The sequence below is a fragment of the Carettochelys insculpta genome, chromosome 31, assembly GCF_033958435.1.
Source record: "Carettochelys insculpta isolate YL-2023 chromosome 31, ASM3395843v1, whole genome shotgun sequence".
NCBI classification, from domain to species: Eukaryota; Metazoa; Chordata; order Testudines; family Carettochelyidae; genus Carettochelys; species Carettochelys insculpta.
In genome coordinates, this window is record NC_134167.1 from 6,261,994 (window position 1) to 6,278,774 (window position 16,781).

Below are 16,781 nucleotides of genomic sequence, written 5' to 3' on the forward strand. Positions count from 1 at the left end.
ATTCCATACAATCTGATAGGGTGGTTTAAATAACCTGTAAAATTGTCAGAATTTTCCATAAAAGGGAAGCTGAGTTACAATCTTGTCCTGAGAACATGTACCCAAAAGACTGCATTATCACAAGATTTTCCAGTGATAATATATAGTGTATCTACTAAGATTGAATGACAGGAGACTTGCAGATGACCTGTGTGCCACACACAGTACAAGCGCAAGGGTTTGAAAACAAATTATTCACGATTAGTAGGACACTGTGAAATGCAACTGTCTACTGCAATTAGTGGGGTAGGGGAGGAAAGATGGATCTCATGTAATTCAGGACTAGCTGACCCCTCCCCACATTATCTACTACATGTGATGTATGTTTTCCTACATGTATATACATTCTTTGGAGCATATCAGCTAACTCCTCAATACAATAGTGTTAGTGTTATTGTCTGCAAGATACTGCATGAAGGTTGTTACATATCACCACAGCATTAAAAGTATAGATGCAGAGCTACAGTATTTTCTTTTTGAAAGTGACTAAAAAACTGGACTGTCCTGCAAGGTGAGAGCAATGGTTCATCTTGGGTGAGGTGTTTTAGAAGTAGAGATTTAATCTGAGCTAACCTTGTTTCAGTATTTCTGGAAACTGGAAGTAAAAGGAACTTGTGATTATTTCAGAACTGTGGGGAAATTTTTTTTTTTGATAGAAATAGGAGAGAGTAAGGGGCTGGGGGATCCCTATGTGGAGCAGGGATGTCTTTTTTATCCTAGGAATCTCCTTTTTATCCAGGAGTATAATACAGTGTTCAAGCAGCCATCTCCAACCTCCATCATTTCATCAATCCCTCAATTAGAGTAAGCTTCTTAAAGAAAAGGGGTCATATTAGTAGTTCAAGCTGATCCCATTCCTCTCATGTGAGAAATATTTTTGGCTGTAAGACAGCATGGGAATTTTGGTAGCCCCAGTTGAGGATTGTCACTGTTCTTTCTTGAAGTAGCTTCTCTGAGTCTTTTATAGGAGATGCTGTTATTGAAATGAGTGGATAACTTGCCCACAGTTTGCCTCACTTCCCAGACACAGATGGCATAATACAGTTCCTACAAATTGGCCTCTCAGCCTCAGAATATAAAATAGTTGGGCTGGAGCAACAAAGTCTTATTAATAATATACGATAGTAGACCCTGGTGAGTTCAGTGGTAGAATGTTCCCTGGGCAGCGGAAGACCATTTTTCCTTTCTCTCACTTACTCCACCTAGAATCAGCTGATTGTAGTTGTCTTGCTTCTTTCCACAGCGGAGGATGCGCACAGACAGAGCAAGCAGATTTGCCAGCCTTTCTGAAGCCCAGGACCCACAAGTTATGTGCTCCGTAGCAGAGACTAGTGCAATTCTCTGTCCAGCAGAGCAACATACAGGCAGTAGCAGGTGGGCAACTACAGTACAGCCTCATGTGAATGTGGAGTACAAGGGAGTAAGATTGTGAGGGATCCAGTTATTTTCTCTTCTAACTTAGTTGACCGCATGGGGTCAATTTGCTAGCTGCTTTCAACTAGAATGAGGAGTGTTGCCTCATGTACCCCACACTAACCTGAATTTCCACCCCTTCTCATCCTTGTTTCTTAAATGGATTCAGCTCCTGAAGAAAACCACTTGGTGACGACTATCTTTCTCCTCCAACCCCCACCACAATTGCTGTAGACAGTTGCATTTCACAATGTCCTACTAACCATGAATAATTTAGGGACTTAGTAACCAAGAGGCTGCTCTCTGCTTTTGTGCAGGAGATTAAGACAAAAATAGTAAAGCAAAGGTTTCTTTCCACCCTCCATCCTCCCTTCTTGTTAGTGAAATGCAGTTATTATGTGGTCATCTCACAGGCCCAATTGCCTAATTTGGTAATAAAATGTTTGCATATTTCCAGTCCCATCAGGGATGTGCGTAAATCGGGTTGGAAATAATCTCCCATTTTTCATGACTCACTGACTAGGTTCTCAGCACGCTGGTTAGCTGGGTGACGAGACAGAAATTGTGTATGATCACTCCTTTGTGCTGAGCAAATCAAAGCAGGACAAATTATCCTTAATCACTCCAAGCACGTTGACAATGTAAATGATTGGTGCCAGAAGCCTGTTTCAGCTTCTTTGCCTGCTCTCGGAGCTAAGATTTTGCAGGTGGTGAGAGCCACTGAGATTAGGTTAGTGACAGTGCAGGTGCTACTGAGTCAGGGCCTAAATCTGTGAAGTGCAGTGTATTGTTTTTGGGAGCTGAGAGTGATTGAGCTCCTCGTAGATGGGACTACATTAAAGGTTAAAGACTCTGAAACTGGAGGGTGAACCTCTCTAATCTGGCATGCTCTCATCCAGCAACATTCATAATCTGGCATGATTTTAGCCAGACGACCATGTATAAGAAGTATGGTCGAGTTTCCTGTGGTCCCATAAAGTTTATTTAAAGCCAGCAGTCATGGTTCTCAGTGTTCTGTGCTGTTATTTAGCTGTAATTTACCCCTAAATATCTTGAGAGCCCAGTAAGCAGTGAAAGCGTTGACACTAGACAATATTGCCCTCCCGTGGTCCAGCAAATTTTCTCATCTGACACCGGCCAGGTCCTGAGAGTGCTGGATGAAAGAGGTTCACCTTATAGTTTATCACCTGTGCTAAGTGGCATCTGATATTTCTACAGTGCTCAGAACCACTATTGAACTAAGAAGCTCAGCAGTCCTCTCTAAGGCTGGGGCAGCCTGCACTTGTTTTTACAGAAAGAGAATCTGACTGCATTTAATTTCTGTTGGAAACTCAACTTTACATATCACCTGAGGTGGAACTAGCATGGGGGTCAATTCAGCCCCCAGCATATGTGAGAACAGCTGTGTCCAGCTTGCAATGATCCCTTTGGGCTTTGCTGGCAGGTTGTAACAGCCAAGGTTAGGAATATCATGACAACGATCCTTCTCTTCCTCTGCTAATGTGCCCACATTCTGTATTTCACATCCAGAAACGAGTGAGAAGTGATCTGGTGCCACCTCTTAGTCACACTTGCTGTATTAGGGGACTTTCCTGTAGTCATTTAGGGTGAACAAGAGTGTCCACACTGGGTCAGACCAGGTGTCCATCTAGCCCAGTATTCTGCCTTCTGACAGTGGCTAATGCCAGGTGTCCCAGAGGAGTAAACAGAACAGGTAATCATCATGTTCCATCCCCAGTCACCCATTCCTAGTTTCTGACAAACAGAGGCTCGGGGCCGTATGCCTATCCATCTTGGTTTATATAGCCATTTGTGGACCTGTTCTCTGTGAATTTATCTAGCTCTTGCTGCCTGGCTCTTTCATGCTAGTAGTGTGTGACTTCAGTTCAGAGAGATTGTGACTTATCGAAAACTCTACTGGAAGTGGGTGATGGAAACCAGATTAAGTCCCAGTTATTAACTTCAGTCTTTGAGACCCTCTTTCCAGTTATTTGACTCTTTTCTTTGAGGTGCAATACATGCATATTTGGGGCATTTGTACAGTATTCAAGAAGGAGGATTGTGGGGGAGAACTATTTTCTTTCTTCATTTATCACCTTGGGCCTTGTGATCTGTGATCCCATTCATCAGCCTCTCAGAACTTGCAAAGGCATGTGATCAGAGTCAAGCAATGCTTTTTGCACCCCCCCCACCTTCCCCGTTAAGTGTCAGAGAAGGTCTTGAACTGAAATCCCCTTTCCGTGCTGTATAACTTTGAATGTCCAAAAGTGCCACTAACTTCCTACAGGACAAGAAGGCTCTAAACTCATTCAGCAATAGCCTTTTGAGAACAACAGTATCCCTGGCTGGGACTAAAATCAGTAGGTATGTCACTCACTGTCCTCTGTGCACACAGAACAGAAACATGCTCACCTGGTGTTTCTTGTCCTTTGCCCTCTTACTATACTCCTAGTTGCAGACAGTAGCACCCTGCCAGCTCTGAACCACATTGCACAGTGATGCATATGATCTTCTAAAGAAGCTCCCAGGTGAGTTGCCTTATTGACTGACGGTGAAACCCTTTCTTTTTTTTTTAAATGACAAATGACAAATAGCAGAGCTACTGAATTGCTTGTCTGGGTTCCTGCTGTTTGGGGTTTCCTTTGTGTTCAAGCACAAATTTGAGAGCACATTTTCTCTCTCTCTCTCTGTACCCTATCTATGTCTATACATTTAGAGAGACACATTCAACACTGATATATTCTGTGATCCTGTCAATATGCCTCTCCCATCAAGTAAGCTCCAGCAGCAAGAGACAAGAGAATAAGCTCCATAAGTAATAGACATGTAGGGGGTGACTTTAAAAGGGAGTGGGGAGGGGGAAAGCACCTGTGATGCATGTTTTGCATCTCTCTGCAGAGCTCTTTGTTCAGTGGTTTCTGCACTTTGGATGGTTTGCCCTTTTACCGTTAATTCAGTAGCAGCAACAGGAACAAAAGGCCTGGATCAGTAACGTATGAAAGTGATGGGAGCAGAATGTTCATTTGTGCAGTGTAATCCAACAAGGGCATGAAACTAATTTAAGGGGGAAAAAAACCCAAGGAAACCCCATCTGGAGGAGAAATAAAGTATTTTCCTGGAAATGCTCTCTGAAACTTCAAGTGGCTCTGTTTTCTCCAAGTTTATTCCTCAAGGAATGAGTTGGGTGGTAAAGTTTATGCTTGTCCATAAATGCCCAAATGTTATGATTTAAAAGACATTAAAAGATTTCAAATTTTGATCACCCAGTTGGCAATCTGAAACCTTTTCTGGTGGAAATCCAACCACTTCAGCATTTTTCTTTTTATCAAATTAACTTTGCCTTATGGTGTTTGTCAATTGCAGAAAATGTAAACACACAGGAAAAATGCAAACAGTTGCATCGTGTTTAATCTTGGGTTAATCATTTTAAAAATTATATAGATTTTTTTAGCTCATCAAAAGTGATGGCTTATGACTTCCCATATGGCTACTTTGTTTTCCAGTGAGGGGTGTGGAATCTTTGTGAGATGTTAGTAAAACAGTTTTTTTTTAAATCATTGACAGTGTTAGATCTGTGCCTTTTGGATAAAAGCTTTTGAATAATTTTTGTTGCATATGAAGCAAAATAGTGCAAAATTTAAGAGCAGTATTTCCTTTCTGTACTATGTTAAAATATGAAAATAAAGAAAAATTTATTTAGCTTTTTCTAAAGCTAATATGTATTACATATATTGTAAAGGCTAGGAATGCAGTACGGATCAGAGGTAAACATTCTATTCTGGTATCTGGATGAAAGTTACAGTAGAAATTAGTTTCATATACTTGTCATTCTTTTCATGCTCGGAGCACTTCCAAGTATTTTATCAAGCACTGAGTTGCATTTTATAATGAAAGGTATGCAACTGGACATATGTCATAAGATACTCACCAGCAGCTTTTGCAGGGCTTTGGAAAGTTGTTATAAATTATAATCGGGTAATCAGAATTATGTGGATATTCAGTCATATGTTTATATGCAGTCTATCATTCAGCCATTAGATGTCTCCTCTTCCTGTATAGAATAACAGAACTGATGTGGTTCCTGGTAAACAAGAAATGGAAAGCTGGAACTCAAACTGAGAAGAAAGCTTTGTTTCCATAGTTTTCTTTTTAAAATGCAGAATAATGGTTTTGAACAGGAGGCATGTATCATGAGGGTGCACTTATACAGATCTGATTATATGTTTAGGATCACAATTATTTGATTCCTGAAGCCTATGAATAGATGTTCTGAAAAGTACTCCATTTTGGTATTTGATCCTTTTGTGTGCGATAGTATCATTGATATATACACACACCCTTGCTATATATAGCTCATATTATTAGCATATCAATGTCTTGCTATGATGTTTACAGTGTTTTTTACAGTTATGATGGGAGGCTCTTGGGGTTAATGATATCAATTCATGGAATAAACAGAATTGTCCATTAATTTGCTGGCCCAATCACCACCTGTTGTAGACTATTATATTAAGGTAGCATTCAAGGGATGAGCATCCCATACAGGCTCCTTGTGCTATAGGGTTGTGCAAACACATCCCAAAGAGTCTACAAATGAAGCCCTCAATCCTGCAAAGAGTTACAACATGTACAATTAAAAATGTGCCTTGGTATCAGCAGGACTGGGGCATTAGAAGATGTGGAGTGTGAAGGGTAGGAGGCAAGAGACACAATCATATATTTATATATTGCAATTCTGAAGGAAAAAAATTCTAAATGGATCCAGTTCTAGTCCCTGACTTTTGCCTGTGAGTCCATATAGCTGGCCCCTTGTGCCCACAAAGGAGCCCACTGATTTCAAAGGATTGCCTTTGGGCGCAGGGAGTCACATGACTGGAATTAGTTACAAATCTGGGTCTCAGCCATCACTGATTTGCCATTTCTTTCTATGGATGGTGAGGTAGAGGAGAATGCTGAAGACAGCTCAGTGCAGGGAGACAGGTGTTTTGTGCTTAAGGGACAATGTAGATATCAGACTTTTGCAAGCAGTAGGTGCAGTCTGCACAGGGCTGTTCCTTTTGAAAGACAGATAGCTGCAGTGTTCATTTATTGCTGACACAACATCAGAAAATAAAGATATATAAAATAACCAGTTTTTTTTAAAAAAGTGTCCTTTTACTGTCAGACAATCCCTAGCTCTTTCAATAATGCTTACATCCCAGACCAAGGAAGAATTAAACAGCACTTGCTAAATTCATTAGCACAAATGATAAAAACTACAGAGCTGCAGCTTTAGACAGGCATAAACTTCAGGGCAAAGGAAAAGATATGCTGAGTTCTTGCTGAATGTCCTTGTATGTGCAACTGTACCTAATGGGGTGCCGAGCACAAATGTAATGCCTTGGTGTTCGCTGATTTCAGAGGGATTGCCAAGTGACATAGAGACTGAGAAGTTGGACTGGGATGAAAACCTACTTAATACACAGCAATATGGCTAGCTGAAAGCAATCCCCAGGAGAAATTTGGGCCTAATGACCCAATCGCATAGTCCAGGTCAATGGCTCCTTAAGCTTCAGATATTCTAAGCAGGAGAAGAATCAGGTCCCTGATGCCGAAAATTGCTCAATATTTGCAGCTGCTCTTGTCTTTCAGGATCGGGTCTCGCATAGAGGTATGGTCCAGTATTGCTTTGAGCTTGGGCAGCAGACAGTTGGAACTGTGCAGGGCTAATTGTGTCTCACCACTTCTATGCAGAGGTGGGAAAAGTACCCAAAAAGTTACTTGAGTAAAAGCACAACTACTTTGGAGGAAAATGTAATTAAATCAAAGTTGGTGTGTCCTTTTGGAAAACTACTTCAGTAAAAGCACAGAAGTGTCATGGCCTGATTGTGCTCAAATATCCACAGAGGTATCCACAGGTTTCCAAAGGGAGGTCACTCTTTACTTCCTGATACTTGAGCACTAGCAAGATGCAATGCTTTTACATGATTAGTTTTCTAGGAAGATACTGTGACTTAATTACATTTTTCTCCAGAGTAGCAATACTTTTACTGAAGTAACTTCTTGAGTACTTTTTCCACTTCTGCTTCTCTGAAGCTTGACCAAGAAACACTCCATTATTATGGATTAAAGTTGTTTTGCAGTCTAGAGGGGCTTCAGCTAGGACCTCAGAACAGCCAATGGCTGTCTTGATTTATTGCTTGTGACTTTTGTTAGTCCTAGGGTGGATGAAGGGCTGTGAAGTTCTTCCTTCCAATTGCTATGCACATCTGGATCTTCAGACGTATAGAGAGCCCTCCATAACTGAGGAAAGCGGAGAATGCAGAGGGAGAGTTGATCTACCTCCTCCCTTTCTGTGTGGAGGGAGGTTCTATCTAGTCATGTGAGGTCAGACATACTTTTCTCTATATCCTAACTATGTTGAAGAACAGCTGGTCATCTTCCTGTTCTCATGCTGTTTATTGAGCAGCACCTGTCTGATCCCAGCTGGGGCTCATGGATGCCACTGTAATGGTTAACTTTAACACAGCTGCAACCTTTCCAAGTGGGTTTTCTTCCTCAATCTGAAGCAGTCTAATCCCACTCCTCAGCACCTCATTTTTATAACTGTAAGATCTTTGTGGTGGGGACTGTCTTTCTGTTCTGTCCATCTCCTAGCACAATGAAGTCCTGGTGCATGACTGGAACTCCCAGGGTATGTCTTCTATTCCAAGCCAAAATGCCTGTATGTCAGCGAAAGAATCCCCTAACCCAAGACCTGCAAGCCTCAGTCATCTGACTTGGTCCAGCTGCAGATATTTAATTGCAATGTAGACACGCCCTGAGTATTAATGTAATAGAAATAACCATGTTTTATTTATAGTATTCAATGCAAACGAAAGGCTTTGCATTCAACTCATCTGCTTGTAAGGTTAGAAAATTAAGTATTTTTGCTCACATTTTATTTAGAAAGATTTATGAACATGGGGAAGGGGAATATCGGGACCCTGCTAAAGACAGATACCTTTTTAATTGTATTCTATGTTACAGTAATTGAGCCCCTTCGAAGTGCTTGTGCATTATTTAATTACATATTTATAGTTCCATTCAGACTAAAAGTAAAACAGCAGATGACCTGATGTATACTCTAGCATTATTCCCTATTACCAATATATGAATAATTGCATTAGTGTCAAATGGTAAGTACCTACTAGTCACAGCCATACAGACTGATGGCCTGGATATATACTTACCTTTTGCATTATGAACATAATTGTATTTGTGCTACATCCTATCCGATTTCAGTGATGTTCCATATATATTTTAGTTACAGGAACTGCAATGTGAATTTTAAAAAAAGCAAAAAACAAAAAAACACTAGTATCCCATCTGCCACTGAATGTGTCTTGGAGTGCCACTGTTATCTGACATGGAAGAAGTGTGTGTACCGATTTATTACAAACCACTGCCAGATCCTTTAGGTCTGTATTTCAAATCAGAGAAAAAAAAATCCCAAATGGCAAACTTCTTCTGTTTCACTTGACGAGAAATAGTGTCCAAAAGCTCCTTTGCAAACTCAGCTGAAAGATTTCATGGAGTCTCAAGTGTAGTTTATTGCCATATAAGGAAGATATAGAGCTTTGTGTTCAAACTGGGGCACCTCTCTTCAGCAGTCTAATATCTCTTGTTGAGAGCAGATTCACTCAGCATCTGTATAGCACTTTACGCGTCCAAAGACGGTGATGCTGAAAAACCTTGTGTTCCTGCCACCTTAGTTTTCTTTTTGTCAGCAGCTACCTCTGAACTTCAGGCTGTCAGAACCTTGGAGGAGAGTCGCAGAAGGGAAATAAGCCCTGTCAGAAACAAAATATTACTTATTGTGATCCTTAACCCTTACAGTGGTAAAGAATAGAATTCTCCCTTGTAGTCTTTGCTCCTTTCTCTCTCTTGACTGGTTTATCTCCATCCCACTTTCCATCCCTGCTAACAGAAGCCCTGACTGCTTCTCCACACTTGCTTAGATCCTCACATCAAAAGCCGCCTGTAGTCATTATGTGAGTATCTCTTATTGAACACTGTGCATTGCCTTTTGGCAGCAGGCTGTTGCAACTGCATTGGAGAGACGTGGTCAGCCATACATTAAGATCTTGAATATATCATGCCATAGGCCTTCTGTGTATATATATGAATGTACAATATCAGCATGCACAGATGTCTAAATTATGCAAAGTTCTGACTGAAGTAGGGTTTCCCTGCAAAACTGCAGCATCCCCCCCAGTTATATTTCTTGTAGACTATTTCATTTAATTGTACTGCTATGAGTATTGATTGAAGTTACCAGATGTTGCCCTTTCCTCAACTTGTGCTTCTTGCTTGCCCTGTCATAACTGTGTTACAAGCAGGAAACTTGGAACTTCTATCCAAAATATCAATCTTTCGCTTAGTGGCATAGGCAGGAATAGATAAATAGCTAGGCTTGGCTTGAATCTGCTTGGGAGGGTGGACCAGAAGGAATGCTTTAGTGTTGAGGTCCTTAGGCATTACAGACAATATTTTAGGCACACTTTCTCTGCACTGACGCAAAGTGTTGCAGGAGAGTAGCCTCTACATAAAGACGATTGGGCTAGTGCCCGGGTCTATATACTGCTTTGGTTGCTTTTCTCAGACTAGCTCAGCAACACACAGTAGAGAATGGCTCCTGCACAGCTTCCCAGATTACTGTTCCATGTTTTGGAGAACCCCATTGATATGGGTTGACCCTCAAAGGCTGCTGAAAAAAATGTATATTTGGTCTGAATTTTTGCAACATCTGCTCTTCATTGGGTACTGTTAAAGTTCCATAATCATAATGGGAAGGGAATAAAAGATTCATTAGGTGAAGAGCTTTTGTGGGGCAGATCTGAAGAAATGGGTCTGCCTCACAAAAGCTCATCACCTAATAAATTATTGTGTCAGTCTTTTAAGTGCTACAGGACTGATTTTTTGTCCTGTAGAGATTAAATATGTTCAAGGTCCCTCAGTAAATTCAGAGATGGAAATAGAATCCAGCAGTTCTGATTTTCTTGTATCTTTGTATCTTGTCCACTGTATTATACAGGGCTGTTTACCAAAAATGGAATGCAGAAGACCATTTCTACACAGTTTAAGCAGCATTGGAATGAATGGTCTAGAACCACAAAATGTTTGGCCTCAGTAATTAGTCATTTTATGTCAGGAACAATGTATACATAATCCATTCACTCTGATCTGTCGTATTTGAGGCATCAGATGACATATGAAAATTAGTACTAATCCTGACCTTCCTTTCTCTGTCTATTCACATCAAAACAAGCTTGTTTGTTCCATTGCAACAAATTTCTGGGTCCTCTAAAGCATAAGTATTCCTGACTAAATTATTTTACTGACACAAATTGATTCTGCTTTCCTGTACCCCATTTCATAGTCCTAAAAAGGCAGGGCCAGAAGGGACTTAAAAATGCCAACAATTCTAGTCCATTTGCAAGTCTTGATCTTTTTCCTCACACCCTGTGGTAGATATTGCTTGTTTGTAGGTTATTAGGAAAAGACCGATCATGGCTTCTAGATTAGGATGAGTTGAGTTTGCTCTTAAAGTTGAGATTCCATAGTGTAACAAAATTACAGTATTTACTCCTTGAGTACAGAATGAGTTTCCTGAGACTTTACAAGTAAATCCATATGTTTGGTTTACAGTTAGTTAAAATGGTTCCTTTAAGAAATTTAGCATCAGCTGTTAGGTCATCTTTTTTCCAGAATGGTCTCAGAACAAACAACATGGACGGGTCAAACTTTCTACATAGTCACTGCTCACTGAAATCTTATGAGTAGGCTACGTTTGAAGATGTTGGTTTGTTTAGCATTTGGGGTCATTTTTCACTGGTATTCTTCATACCTGAATGTTTCCCTACCAGTGGCTGATGAATAATAATCTTTGATGGGGTACATATTGATATTTCAGTTTTGCAGGTTGACTTTATGAGCCAAGTCTATCTACTGTACTTCAGTTTATTTCATGTTTCTACTACTTCAGTGCACCTGTTCATTTCTTCCATCATCATCCATATGATGAAAAAATGAAGAATTGGAGGAAAAAAAAATAAAGGTGGGTGGGAAATTACAGGCAGGCAGGCAAGGAAAAGGATTTTAAAATGCATCTAGCAAGGCGTTAATGTAAATCCAGTATAGCACAATAGATGATATAGTAGATTGGTCCAGAATCAGTCTACAGAAACTAAGCCACTCTGCACTGGACAGGGAAAGATGGAAGGAAGTAGTGAGGGAGGCATCAGACACCAATGGGCACTGAGCCCATGGTGGTTGATGATGATGAATATAGGACAAAACCTACTTGCTTTGTGGAAGGCATGGTGGTGTGAACAACTATCTTTGTGTTCTTACTGGTGGTTGATGTGTTTTTAACATATTGTGGCAGTGCTGGTCAGGACTCTATAGTTGAGAATTGGTGCTTGGAGTTGGCACTCACCTCTATGTTTTAAAACTAAAACCTCAACTTGGTGTACTTCTACCAGTTTAGCTTCACCAAAGTCCAGAGTGCCACTCTTGATTTACACCACTGTAAAAGCAGAAGAGCGTGGCCGCTAAATTACTGGCAGTATGGCTTTGTCTTGCTCAATGATAGGGCTTTAAAAAAAATTAGAAGGATCCCAGGCCACCCTAATGAAGAATGGAAGCTGCCCCAGCAGCATTACAGCTGAATGGCTGGGGAAAGGTTTATCTTGAGAACTTGATTGCAGGAGGAGGAGAAGAGCTGGGGATGTGGGAGGAGCAGGCTTGCAGGAGGGTAGCTGGGAAGGCAACCAAGGAAGCAAAACAAAGGTAGGGGTGCTGGAACAATTAGAGTTGGCGCGCGGGTGCTGAGAGCCATTGCAGGAAGCTGTAAACCCTGTATATAATGGAAATCGCTTCAGCTAGCGGGTGCTGCACCCCCTCCCCCGTTCCAGCACCTCTGGAACAAGGATGGGGAGTCATGCCATCTGTGGACAGCAGCATGTGCAATGAGTTTGAGAGAAGGGTAAGGAAGGGAAAGCAGGAAGGGAAGAGGCGAGTACAGGAGGAGGGGTGAAATAATCCCTATCTGCAGAGGCAGCAGCCGTCCCTGGCAGCCAGAGCGCTCCTGCTCCATCCCTACCCTTAGGCCTGGGTCCGCGTACCCCGTTCTCTGCCTCCAGGCCCCGCCCAGCCCTCGTCTGATTGGCAGACAGCGGAGAACCGGGCGGAGGGAGCTCATTAGGGATGCTGGCTCGCAGCTGCTCCGGCTAGTCTGGAGCCGGGAGGAGCGCAGCGGAGGCAGGAACCGGGGAGCTCGGGGCTGGGGGCACCTATTGCCCGCTGACCACCTCTTCAGGCGGTGGAGCTGCAGAGCCCCCCCCCCCCACCCCGAGGCCACGGCTCGGCAATAAAAGGGAGGCGAGTCCTAGCCTGGCACTCTAGCCCTGAGAGACTGAAGGGAAATTACCCTCTTCGGAGCTGGGGGTGAAGAAGCGGCGTGGGGGAAGCATGGGGGGAGGCTGCCCTGCACCCCCGAGAAGGCGGCTACTTTTCCTGCTGGGGCTCTGCAGCTGGGCTGCTGCCCTCCGAGGTAAGCGTGGGAAACGGGGGAGAAACGAGCCACTCTGCCAAAGGAGGCCGGGGAGGAAGCTGCATCCCCCGCTAGCCCGCGTGCAGTCCTGTCTCGCCTTCCACCCCAGGGAAGCCCCTGTTTTCTGTCCCCTGGTGCGAGCTTCTCCTTTCCTTTCGCCCCTCAGTGGCACCTTGAGAGCTGTGTGGCGTCAGGTGCAGGTATGGACCGGGGGCACCTTCTTGCTTTTACCTTGCACCGCTCATGGCAGGGCTGATTTTAAAAAATAGGCAAAGACAGGAGGGGATGGTCGGGGAGAAAAGTATGTTCTGCTGCAAGACATCGTGCCCAGGAGTTCCTGGGGGAGGGGGAGAGATGTGCAGAAGCAATTGTGGCCAGTAGTTTGAATCCTTAGCGAGACTGATTTACCTTCCCCAAGGCTGCTTGTTTTCATAGGCAGGTGGATCTCCGGATGTACCCTTTGGACAATATCCCTAACCCCTTGTACCATAGAGTTACTTTATAAACCCACGTAGTGATGAGAGACTAGTGTCAGGGATGTGTTTGTTTTATGATATGCACTGATCCCCACGTTTTCGTTTAATGTCATCATGCTACAATACTCCAGTTAGAAAATCTGCAAAGCCACTAGCCAAAGAATGTCAGCTGCTCAGCATCTGGAATCCTTCACCCCCTCGGCTGGCAAAGCTGGACTTTTCACAAGGTGTGTGTGGTTGTGGGGAAGGTATTTCCCCTTCTCCCAAAGGAAGATCCCTGCTGTTGGAAGTTTGTTTTCCATTGGGCCTTTTTTTTAAGTTGACCATTAGGAAAATGATGGGCACTGTAGTTGTGATTTAGCACTATTGCCAAGTCAGAGTGATCAAAATTTGATGCTGTCTGAATAGGTCCTGATGGAATCCCTTGAGAGTGACAGTAATGCAGGAATAAGAATATCTGTGCAGGTTTCTATCCTTGTATATTCTTTTCATCATTTAATTTTCTTTCCCAGGTACTTTGTCATTTTAGTCTTTATAAAATAAGTTACTAGCAAATTGCTGATAACAGCTTGCTATAGTTCCTGTGTGTCTAGCAGTCCACCCTCATCTGCTATTCCATGATAAATCCAAATGGTTTGTTTGGCCGAAAGATAAGGGTCTTCAGAAGGGATATGTGGGAAGATGTTGGTGTAATTCAGTGAAGAGAAGTATTTAGGGGCCATAGGACAGAAGGTCCTATACATAAAAAGTGAACTTTGTTTTCAGAATTGAACATGATGGGAACAAAGTACAGCCTAACTTTCCCACTCCCTGTGTGACTATAAATATAGTAATTTATATGTGATTATTGGGGAAAGTGTTTATTTAAATGTTATATATTAAGTGGCTGGTGGGATGAGACAGAGACTTAAGGACTTTCTCCTTCATGTTTTGAACACTGAGAGTTTTTGCCATTGTCTTCAATAATAGCATAAAGCCCTTATGAGCATGTGAAATTTCACACCACACATGTACAGCAGGACAACTCTTCCTTTGTCTACTCTGTTCAAAACAAGCTTCATATCCTTAATTAAAATATACCATACAGGATGTTTAGGTAGTGAGCTGAGGTGAAATTGTTTTTAGTCCTTTGTTATGAGAGACAGCAAGGTATTTTTAGAATCACTTTTAGAATCACTTCAGTGGCTGCAATCTCTCTCATTTTTTGATGCTTCATAGTGTTTACTTGCAGCTTTAGCTGGAGCAGTTAACCCCAGTTACTGACCCATTGAGCTATAAGATTACTGTTTATGAAGTTGTCTTAAAGCTACCTTTAAAAGAAATTGCATTCCAGAGTTCCACTGAGTAGCACTTACAAGTAAACAGAAATGATTGCAGATAATCTTTGTGTTGCATTTTACATCTGTTAGAATGAATGTGTGCATAGCTGCAGGCTTTTATTTTACATAAACATTGTGCAGAGAGATCAATTAAAAAATGGGACATAGAAAGTTCTTAATATTTCCCCTGCAGTTAACTCATTGATGCATGGTAAACTGCATATTTTTGTCCATCCACGTATCTGATACAAAGATGCCTGCAAAACATAAACATCCTTTTCTCATTGTCTTGTTTGTGAAGCTCTTGGCTATGGATTGGGTAGTATTGCTAGACCTAAGTACACTTTGTTCTAAATAAGAATCATTAAGTGTTTTCCATTTTATTTAAATGGTGCCTGTGCATTTACAGCACTGTGTGACAGCCACTGTATGTTGCTGCTGATTTTATGAATCATAGAATACTAAAACTGGAAGGGACCTCGAGGTCCTCAAGTCCAGTCCCCTTTACTCATGTCAGGACCAACCACCATCTAGGTAATCTCTTTTTAATATTTATCCAACCTGTGCTTAAATATCCCCAATGATGGAAATTCTACAGCCACTCTAGGGAATTTATTCCAGTGTTTAACCACCCTGACAGTTAGGAAATTTTTCCTTATGTCCCACCTAAACCTCCCTTGCTGCAATTTAAGTCCATTGTCCATGAAGATAGAGCACTACTAACCCATGTAATGGTGGGTCAGTTCCAACAAGGTATTGGAACAATATCTGCTTTCAATCAAAAATTCTTATAATATGTATGCAAAACTGAGGACGACAGCAGTCTAGACGATTGCATACCTGCAACACTGGACAGGATTCTGTGGACCATTGGGGTAACAACACAATTATTGGGGGCATATGATTCCTGGAGACAGACAGAAGTAGTGGTTTTTGGGAAAAGGCACACAAATGAGTTCCATTTGTAGTAATCAGGCAATTAAAGCAGAGGACTGCTCGTCAAGAGGTTCTAATGCCATCTTTGCTACTGATTTGCTGGTGCCTTGTGCAAATTAATTTTAACTGTCTGCTTCCATTTTTCTCCATTGTAAATGGGAATCATGTTTTACAGAGGTATTGGTTATCTGAATTCTTCAGTATTTGCTATGTGAGCTCTCATAGTCCTCGTGGCTTTATTTTATTTTTTATTTGAGGCTTATGACGGTCTTGCTCTGGCTACTTCCACTTTTGGGAGTAGAGTGGGTGTTTTCAAAAATGTTTGATTCTGCATTTGAAGGGAATGTATTTGTATGTTTTTCTGGAGTGTCTCACTGAGGTTCACATCTTTATACCTGGTACCCTGCTGAGAATGGAGCTTCTTGGTTATTAAAAATACATTTAACAGTTTACAACTTGAAAGTGGCAGGCAAATATTCTGACCTGCCAAGTCCTAACTGAATCCACACAGTGTCAACGTACCGATTTGTTTGATCTTTTTCAATGTCCATATGTGGTGAATGTGTTGTCTAGATATAATGAGATATTCTAATTGTTTGATGGAGGGAATATAGAAAATGTCAGGAAATAATTTTGGAAAATATTTATTGGCCATTTGTGTGACTCGGTTCTGAATGTCATTTAAGGTGTTCTCTGCATTAGCATTCTGTTTATGGGCTTGAGGTTGGAAGGAATATCATATGGTCCATCCATCTGTTTGGTACGCCAGTGTGAAATACCTTTCAAGAGTGTCTTTCACTCTTCATTCCATTGCACGTACAAATTACCTTCTGAGCAGAGACATTGCTCCTGAGCTAAGACCTGCAGTTTCTATTAATGTCATAATGTTTACTTTGTAGGTATCTGCTTTCTCTGTGTCCTTCAGAATGATGCACACTCAGTATAATCATGATAACATATTAGCTCCATTTTACGGGTTGGGAAACTAAGGTTCAGAGAGGTAAACTAATTTGCTTGAAACTA

The 16,781-nt window shown here is 41.7% G+C and overlaps 1 protein-coding gene across 4 annotated transcripts in view; it reads left to right on the plus strand.

The window, feature by feature from the left end:
• Positions 1 to 12,837: 12,837 nt before the first annotated feature.
• Positions 12,838 to 16,781, plus strand: part of UNC5D (unc-5 netrin receptor D) — a 301,553-nt gene continuing 297,609 nt past the window's right edge. For all 4 annotated transcript variants that reach the window (XM_074981594.1, XM_074981597.1, XM_074981595.1 and 1 more), the window contains exon 1: positions 12,838 to 13,027. In XM_074981594.1, coding sequence (XP_074837695.1) covers positions 12,946 to 13,027 — 82 coding nt within the window. In that variant the 5' untranslated portion in view covers positions 12,838 to 12,945. The remainder of the gene's footprint in view (positions 13,028 to 16,781) is intronic.